General features: G+C 39.9%; 1 protein-coding gene across 8 annotated transcripts in view; it reads left to right on the plus strand.

Annotated features, from left to right (window-relative positions):
* The window catches only part of LOC106968330 (protocadherin alpha-C2), a 195,817-nt gene that overhangs the window by 49,136 nt on the left and 136,508 nt on the right, over positions 1–10,173 (plus strand). The window contains exons 1-2 of one of the 8 annotated variants that reach the window (XR_008298274.1): positions 994–7,507; positions 7,749–8,642. The exons of 6 other annotated variants lie outside the window; for them this stretch is intronic. Coding sequence is in view for 1 of the 2 variants with exons in the window: in XM_053222100.1 (XP_053078075.1) it covers positions 3,130–5,517 (2,388 nt within the window). In the remaining variant the exon portion in view is untranslated. Of the gene's footprint in view, positions 1–993; positions 7,508–7,748; positions 8,643–10,173 lie in introns of those variants that run through there. One more of the 8 variants, XM_053222100.1, reaches the window with a different exon arrangement.

Below are 10,173 nucleotides of genomic sequence, written 5' to 3' on the forward strand. Positions count from 1 at the left end.
CTTAGCAATACTCTTTCCGTTCTGTATGCAGACTGAATTTTTACTCTGAATGTGCCTCACAAAAAGCTTCCCATAAATCTTGAAATCTCAGGGCACCTGGGTCACTCAGTTGGTTAAGCATCCCTCTATTGATTTTGGCTTAGGACATGATCTTGTAGTTCATGAGTTCGAGCCCACATTGGCTCCTCACCGACAGTGCGACAGTGTGGAGGCTACTTGGGATTCTCTCTCTCTTTGTCTCTGTCTCTCCCCGCCCCCCCCCCAAAAAACTAAACAAACAAACAAAAAAAACAAAAACAAACCCCTTGAAATCTCTATTCAAGTTTAGGAACACCAGAAAAGACAATTGTGGCAGGAGTTTAAGCATGGCATTGCCTTCAGTGTTAATACTTCCCATGGCCAGTCTGTAACTCTCAGAGATTACAAATGATAAGTTAATGCGAAGTATTTAAACTTGTGTACAGAATTCCTTTCTTTTATATCTGCCTTCTCTTTCAGCCCTTTATAATATCATTTTATCCCCCTTCCAGAAAGGTCTTATACTAAGGTATCTGTTTATCTGAGCAATTAATGAAACACAGAATTGTGTGTTTACCAATTTAGTCTTATTTATTTTACTTTGCTTTTGGGGGGGGCATGTTTAAAACACAACTATGCACCAAAAATTTAACATAACTAATTAGCATTTTACCCAGCAACATAATAATTTTAAAGCCTTTGCAAGAGGTAGTGCAAATAGGAGAGGAAACAAGGTGGGATTTCAGGATAAGTTGGGAGATAGTAAAGACACATTATGTTTTTAGTTTGACAATGTCTTCCTCTGTCTCTGTTTTAAGATAACTATTTCAAAAAACTTTATGGATGGTTTCTTTTCATTCTATTTAGAATTATTAAAATTTTGGAATGAAACCAAAAAATTTTCCAAGTCACGAATTGCTTTCAACATACTTGTCAAAAAAGGAATATGTCAATTTCTTTTAAAGTTATAACATCTTATTTTTATAATCATGTTTAATATATTCTTTATTGGATGGCATTAAACTCAGGCTAATCATGAGTACTCTACAGCTCTTCAAGGCATAGTATTTGTTATAGTCTGTGTCAAGATCAGTAACCAACCCATAGCTTTACTGGTATACCATAGTTATTTAGCTATATGATAGCCTTGGAATTTGGGGACTTGAAAAACAATCTTTAATGTGTACTTTATGTGTACTTAATTAATGAACAAATTCCTTAAACCAAAAATGGAATGGACCTTCAGTATGGCATCATTCTCAAAGGGACTGGATTATTTAAATTAGCAAACGCAAGGGGATTTATTTCTTAGTCATGTTTTTTTCTGAATTTAGTCACTCTCACCCCCCATGTGCTAAAATTTTTTGCTCTTCTTTAGGCGAATATGTTGGTCTTGAGTTTATGGCTTCCACAATTAAAAAATAATTAAAAGTAGTTATAACTATAAATCTTTTGCATAGATCTATAATAATCAAATCACTATTTTATTTATTTTTTCATTTTTTATTTTGTTTACATTCATTTATTTTTGAGAGACAAAGAGAGACAGAGCACAAGTGGGGGATGGGCAGAGAGAGGAGACACAGAATCCGAAGCAGGCTCCAGGCTCTAAGCTGTCAGCACAGAGCCCGACATGGGGCTTGAACTCACAAACCACGAGATCATGACCTGAGCTGAAGTTGGACGCTCAACCGACTGAGTCACCCAGGCGCCCCTCAAATCACTGTTTTAAAAAGTGTTCCAAAATGAAGACTACAGCTCACTTTCACATAAAACCTAAGATTCCTTTGTGTAGCCATTTACAATATTTTTTTAGTAAGAAAGTTTGGGATTTTCCAAGTGGCTGCTATCTTATCAAAAGGATTTCAAATACTGGATATAGTTGGTTTCTTAACAGCCTTGAGAATGATTAAACTATTTTTCTCTTTTCATACAAGACTGATAAGCTTATTGCAGTAGATAACAGTTCCTATGCAAATTTCAGTTTGGTTTTTGTATCTGAGATAAGAACAGGAAAATAAAATTGAGTGAATGAATTAGATTTGGAATGCTTTATATACTCTAGTCTCCTTAAACCATTTTTGGAATAAAATGTGTGTAAACAATCAGACAAATATAGCTTGAATTCCTGATTCAGTGGGTTGGGGGGTAGAAAGAAATTATTTTTCAAATAGTAGTGGATATAATGCAAATTTAAGTTGTTCTTCAGGATGGAAACTACAACATTCACCCTTAGCAGATACTATAATTGGGAAAAAAACGCTTTAAAATGAGGCAAAGATAAATATACTTTTTATTTCTAAGGGTCAGTACTTGGTAAATTCATTAACATCAAATAAAATAAATCTTTGGGTAAACTGATAAATAGCTTGCATATCAGCATTGATTTGAAACACCATTATATTGAGGTGGTAACTTAGCGAACTTGCACCTTGAATTATTCTGTGTACAACTGAACTAAATGTTTAGAATAATTTAACATAGTACAAGGATTAAGCAATAGAAATTAGTGTTAGCAACGGAGTAAACTTAATAAAAGTCCATTCCAAAGTAATCAATTTCTAAAAGTCTAAAAAACACGACACTAATAACCAAGAAATGTGGACTTTTCATGCTTATATACATGATAATTATACATGATAATGTATAGTTAGTGCAGTAGTAGTACGTCCTCTTAGATGTCTATATCCAAGATAAAACTCTTCTTAGGATTCTAACTTGTAAAACAAAAACTACCTTTGTAGAGCTAGTGGTCATACACAAGGAATGTATAAATAAAGAATTAAAAGCCTACAAAGTAAAACATGGACCAATATATGAAGGAATTTTGAGAGAAGCAGTATAGGTGAAATAGTATAAACACAAAGGCACTTCCATTTTGAGCCACAGGATGTCGTTGTTCTCCAAGAAGAGGATTATTTTAACAGAAAAAAAATTACCATTATTCACGGACCAGAAAGAATCTCCACTGTTCCGGTGTTTTAAAGACTATACACACCCATGTTGTTAAGATCCAGTAGAGATCTCAGGAACAGACTCAAAAGAAAGATCTAAAAGGACTACACATTTCCTCTCATGAAACGTTGATTTACTAACCTGAAACAGAGCAGGATGTTAGCTTCAGGATCAGGTGGCCAGGAAGTCAAGCGCTTGCTGCTCTCGGTTATGCTCCTTGCAGCGTCGGAGGCCGAGAGCGGCCAAGTCCATTACTCTGTCCCGGAGGAAGCCAAACACGGCACCTTCGTGGGCCGCATCGCGCAGGACCTGGGGCTGGAGCTGGAAGAGCTGGTGCCGCGCTTTTTCCGAGTGGCGTCCAAAGGTCGCGGGGATCTTCTGGAGGTAAATCTGCAGAATGGTATTTTGTTTGTGAATTCTCGGATCGACCGCGAGGAGCTGTGTGGGCGGAGCGCGGAATGCAGCATCCACCTGGAGGTGATCGTGGACAGGCCGCTGCAGGTTTTCCATGTGGAGGTGGAGGTGAAGGACATTAACGACAACCCGCCAATGTTCCCAGCGACACAAAAAAATTTGTTTATTTCTGAAACTAGGGCTCTCGACTCTCATTTTTCACTAGAGGGCGCGTATGATGCAGATATCGGGGCCAACGCTCTGCTGACTTACAAACTGAGCCCCAACGAATATTTCTCTCTGGAAGTACCCACCAACGAGGAACAGGTAAAACCGCTCGAACTAGTACTAAAAAAATCTTTAGACAGGGAAGTCGCTTCAAAGCTTCTCTTGGTGCTCAAAGCAACTGATGGGGGCAAACCTGAGCTGACAGGTACCACAGAGTTACACATCACAGTGCTGGATGCAAATGACAACGCCCCAGTATTTGACAAAGCAGTCCATCGTGTAAAATTACTGGAGAATTCGAGAAACGGTACTCTGGTTATTAGACTTAATGCCTCGGATTTGGATGAAGGTTCCAACAGTCACATTCTTTATTCATTTGCAACTGATGTCTCCTCTAATACAGAAGCCTCTTTTCACATAGATTCAGAGAGTGGAGAAATAAAAGTAAACGGAAAAATAGATTTTGAAGAAACTAAATTATGGAAACTTCAAATAGAAGCAGTTGACAGAGGAAATCCTCCGATGTTTGGTCACTGCACAATCTTGATAGAAGTCTTGGATATTAACGATAATGCTCCGGAGTTGCTAGTGACTTCACTATCGCTGTCTGTTCCAGAGGATGCTCCACTGGGGACCGTCATCGCCCTAATCAGTGTAACTGACCGTGACGCTGGTGGCAACGGGCGAGTTACCTGCTCACTAACACCCCATGTCCCCTTCAAGCTGGTGTCCACCTTCAAGAATTACTATTCGCTGGTGCTGGACAGCGCCCTGGACCGCGAGAGCGTGTCGGACTATGCTCTAGTAGTGACAGCACGGGACGGGGGCTCGCCTTCGCTGTCGGCCACGGCCAGCGTGTCCGTGGAAGTGGCCGACGTGAACGACAACGCGCCGACATTCGCGCAGGCCGAGTACACGGTGTTCGTGAAGGAGAACAACCCTCCCGGCTGCCACATCTTCACGGTGTCCGCGCGGGACGCGGACGCGCAGGAGAACGCGCTGGTGTCCTACTCGCTGGTGGAGCGGCGGGTGGGCGAGCGTGCGCTGTCGAGCTACGTGTCGGTGCACGCGGAGAGCGGCAAGGTGTACGCGCTGCAGCCGCTGGACCACGAGGAGCTGGAGCTGCTGCAGTTCCAAGTGAGCGCGCGCGACGCGGGCGTGCCCCCGCTGGGCAGCAACGTGACGCTGCAGGTGTTCGTGCTGGACGAGAACGACAACGCGCCCGCGCTGCTGCCGCTGCCTGGGGCGGGCGGCGCGGGCGGCGCCGTGAGCGAGCTGGTGTGGCGGTCGGTGGGCGCGGGCCACGTGGTGGCGAAGGTGCGCGCGGTGGACGCGGACTCGGGCTACAACGCGTGGCTGTCGTACGAGCTGCAGCCGGCGGCGGGTGGCGCGCGCAGCGCGTTCCGCGTGGCGCTGTACACGGGCGAGATCAGCACGACGCGCAGCCTGGACGAGGCGGACTCGCCGCGCCAGCGCCTGCTGGTGCTGGTGAGGGACCACGGCGAGCCGGCGCTGACGGCCACGGCCACCGTGCTGCTGTCGCTGGTGGAGAGCGGCCAGGCGCCCAAGGCCTCGTCGCGGGTGTTGGCGGGCGCCGCTGGCGCGGAGACGGCGCTGGTGGATGTCAACGTGTACCTGATCATCGCCATCTGCGCGGTGTCCAGCCTGCTGGTGCTCACGCTGCTGCTGTACGTGGCGCTGCGGTGCTCGGCGCCGCCCAGCGAGGGCGCGTGCGGGCGGGGGAAGCCCACGCTGGTGTGTTCCAGCGCGGTGGGGAGCTGGTCGTACTCGCAGCAGAGGCGGCAGAGGGTGTGTTCTGGGGAGGGTCCGCCCAAGACCGACCTCATGGCCTTCAGCCCTTGTGTTCCTCCCGGTTCAAGTTCTGGAGATAGTGGAGAACAACGGGATATTTTCGGGAATGATGTAAGTACAGTAATTCTGGAACATATTTTATGCCTTTTGATGTCAATTGCATAGTATGTTCAGCAATATTATTGTAAATTTATTACTTCATTTATTTGTTTCTGGTATTTTCCCTTGGGGTTTGGTTTATTTTAAAGCACATTGGAAGTCCATCCGTTTTCATTACTTTTCACTACAGTCTTCATGAACATGCCTGGAACATAATTTGCTGGAAATAATGAGAGTGGTAGTAATTGCAATAATGAAACAGATGGCTAACACTTTCTATAAATGAAAAAGGTTAAATCCTCCTGTAAAGAAAGCAAGGATCACTCATGGGAAGTGGAGGATATGGGCAAAGCTTACATCTTCTAGTTTTCAACTTTGCAGCAAGTTCATTCTTCCTATTTATTTTCTTATTCTAATTGATGTCCTCCACTAATTATATTAAATGTATTCAAAATTACCATAATAATGCATAACTTCATAATTTAGTTATTTTGAGTTTGAAATCTATTTAAATCCTTACTTCTCTATAAACTATATGCTTATTACTAATGGGCATGGGCTGTTGAGGTGGCTTCCTCTTATAAATAATTTCGTTTCTTTATCATCAATGGCATGCTTCTTTGAGATACTGGGTGAAGTTTCAGCCTTACCTTTGAAGAGGACTTTACTTTTTTGTCTTTAAGTCTCTCACAATTTCAAGCTTATTTTCTTCATAGTCTTCAGCTGCTTCAGATAAACTACATTTTTTATGTAATTCTTTTTTTTTTATGTTTGTTTTTGAGAGAGCACAAGCCGGGCAGGGGCAAACATAAGGGGACAGAGGATCCCAAGAGGGCTCTGTGTTGACATCAGTGAGGCTGATGTGGGGCTTGAACTTAATGAACTGAACACCAAATGGCAAGACCATGACTTGAACCAAAGTCAGTTGCTCAACCAACTGAGCCACCCAGGTGCCCTTTTCTTTACTTCTCAATATAATTTCAGTTTTGCTAATTGCCTGGTGAATCTATTGCTGCTGTCCTCCATATTAATTCATTGATTTCCATTTACTTTATTTGGAAGATTTATTTTATATTTGATCATATTTATGCTTCTTACATTCATGGGACTCATTATGAGGCTGTATGGAAATTTTTTAGGGTAGGGTAGAAAAAAATCACACTCCTTTGTGTTTTGAGTTTAAGAGAGTGTTCCCATAATGGGGAAAGGTGATACTGATTCATGTGTTCCCCAAGCCACTTGGTCATTGAAATGACTTTGGTTTAAACAGCTTATGCATAACAACCATGGAATATACACAAAGGCACTTCTATTTGACAATGATGTTGATCACATTTCACAATTTAACATTGTATACTGTAGATAAATTTGATGCAAACTTTTTTTTTGTCCAAAAGCTATATTTATGTGAATTGCTTAAAGAATCACAGAGGGGGTGCCTGGGTAGCTCTGTTGGATAAGCCTCTGACTCCATCTCACCTCAGGTCATGATCTGTCACTTCCTGAGTTTGAGCCCTGCATCAGGCTCTGCTCTGGCATCGTGGAGCCTGCTTCAGATTCTGTCCCTCCCTCTCTCTCTCTGTCTCTCTGATGTAAAAGTTTATTATTATTATTTTTTTGCTCCAGGGTACAAGTTAGAGATCTTTTAACTATATTGTGTGAAAAATAAGTTATATATATTTATATATGGAGTAGAATGATGTTATGAATAGGGTGAAGTTAATAGAAATGATGAGACGTCATTAGTGACCATTTTATACCCAGGAAAAAAAAGATGATTTCTATGAAGATGAACATTAGGAAATCTTCAGAAAAGGAAAAACCAGGGCCTAGTATATCACACTGAAATTCTCTTCCTCCAAAGCTACAAAATAGAACAAGAACAAAGTCACTAGTTATAAATAAACCACTACTATTTGAACTATTTCAGTTTATTAGACAATATGAAAAGACTTAAAATATATAATTTTATTTAATCTTTATAACAACTTGTAAAGTACGCGTGACTACCTGAATTTTATTTTATTTTTTTTAATTTTTTTTAAACGTTTATTTATTTTTTGGGGGGACAGAGAGAGACAGAGCATGAACGGGGGAGGGGCAGAGAGAGAGGGAGACACAGAATTGGAAACAGGCTCCAGGCTCTGAGCCATCAGCCCAGAGCCTGACGTGGGGCTCAAACTCCCGGACCGCGAGATCGTGACCTGGCTGAAGTCCGACGCTTAACCGACTGCGCCACCCAGGCGTCCCACTGAATTTTAAAGATGAACTAAGCGATGAGAAGATATTTGTGTAGCTTGTCTACTGCCATTCAGCTAGCACATGATAAAGTTAAAACTCAAATGCATATCTTTGATTCCAGAGCCATTCTTTTATTCACCATACAGCTTACTACAGTAAATCTTTTCTTTGATCAGGCATAGTTTTGGCTAGGAAGGTCAAGCACAAACTGTTTACAAGTGAATCCTTCTTTCTGTTTTGCTTAAGAAAAAGCCTTCATGATTATTGTCATATTTAATTTTGTAGAATGTCATAATTGAGATCAGAATTGAGTTTTTTAATGTTAAGTGATTTTTTTCTCAGAAGAGTTTCTAATCACATTATCATGTCTTCATGCCACATTGGGATAGGTATTTATATTATTCAATCAGTAGGTAATGAAGAATTGCCATTGTAAAGACTATATATATATTTTTGGAAGTAATATAAATAAGAATTATTTAATATGTGAGAAAATCCATAAGATTCTGATCTGCAATGTTCTAGCAAAACACTAAAGCCAAATGACAAATATGAAAATGACCCTGCCCTTTTCATGCTATGAATAAGGATGTTTTGGACAAATATAAGTGATAATATGATTATTTCCAGGATCCTGAACATCCACAAAGGATTCAATAAGTGTTTCCAAAATGTCATACTTCAGTAACAGCTTTAAGGTGTATATTGCCCTGAAAATCTTTGAATGTGTGTAGGTTTTTCAGAATTCAGTCTTCTTCAGTCTTGTTATCTGTAAGATTTGTGCTCACTGGACAAATGATCTGTGATCAAATAACTGTGTATACTTTAATGAGCAATGATAGCAAAGAGTGAACATCCATGAGTATATCCTATAATTTTGATAATACAATGTTGACTACTACTTCTAATCCATTTATTTTTAAGAACCTCCTGGGTTTCTAAGTATGTTTCAAGATTAGTTTCTCTGTTTTATGTTTTCAATAATAATGTTACCAGACTTGTTATGCTATATTAGTGGATTATGAAAACTAGAAGAACATTAAATCATGCACTCTAATATATGGCTAGCAGGACGTACAGTTGAAACTTAATACTAATCAGATTGGTTTAGTAAAGGTCAGGCACAAAGTTCCTTTCAATCAATTTTACCGAATCAATGTTAAGAACAATATTGATATGAACTTCTTGACATTAGCTTATTGCCAGATCTTGAGCCCATCCCCAAAGATGAATTCAAAGATAGTATGATCTCTTTTATATGAGCTAGTTGAGATGGTGATACCTGAAATATCACAGCCAAAATGCAAAAGATGGGTCATTGGTTTATACAACACATCAACTCTTTTTAAAAAGTGTTTATTTTTAGAGAAAGAGAGTGAGTGGGGGGGGCAGAGAGAGAGGGAGAGAGAGAATCCCAAGTAGGCTCTGCACTGTCAGTGCAGAGCCTGACATGGGACACGATTTTACAACCATGAGATCATGACCTGAGTTGAAATTAAGACTTGGATGCTTAACTGATTGAGATACCCAGGCAGCCCTATATCAAACTCTTTTGTGACTTGGTGTTCATCTTATATCCTTTCAGAAACTCAAAAAAAAACCCCACTACATATTACTGGAGAGTAATTAGTAAAATGACATCTGGTTTTAATTCAGACATGTAATATTATCTAGCTTGGGTAACCTTTCTGATGTTTATCTCTTTATCTACCTTTCAGGACTCCATATTGCATGCAACGTTGCAATCCCCAATTTCTGTAATGAAATGATTGGAGATCTCTTGCTTCCTTTTTCTCCAAAATAAATCTAACATGTTTCAGATAGCATGTTAAATCTACTGTTAATGTAATCTAATGTTATATTTTGATTAGAGGCCCTTATAACTGATTGCTTCACACATGCATAAGAAAATTCAGTGTTATAAAAAGTGAAGAGTCTGCTTTACTAATTTTTGATTTTTTGTCATTTTTTAAAATATGAAATTTATTGTCAAATTGGTTTCCATACAACACCTGCTTTATTAGTTTCTTAAGAAGGAATTTTGCATTTACTAAGAGTTCTAACAGGATGATAATATCAGCCATAGTGTATATATATGTGTGTGTGTGTTCAAGATAAATACTAACATACATATACATGTACTAGTAATTTTTGTATGCCATTTAAATATTTTTATTTATTATTTATTTATTATTATTTTTTAGATGTGGGCCTGTTATATTGTAACATTTCAAAAGGTTTTATTTATTTATTTATTTATTTATTTATTTATTTATTTAAATATGAAATTTATTGTTAAATTGGTTTCCATACAACACCCAGTGCTCATACCAACAGGTGCCCTCTTCAATACCCATCTCCCACCCTCCATCAACCCTCAGTTTGTTTTCAGTTTTTAAGAATCTCTTGTGTTTTGGCTCCTTCCTT

Source organism: Acinonyx jubatus, chromosome A1 (assembly GCF_027475565.1).
Source record: "Acinonyx jubatus isolate Ajub_Pintada_27869175 chromosome A1, VMU_Ajub_asm_v1.0, whole genome shotgun sequence".
In the NCBI taxonomy this organism is placed as follows: Eukaryota; Metazoa; Chordata; class Mammalia; order Carnivora; family Felidae; genus Acinonyx; species Acinonyx jubatus.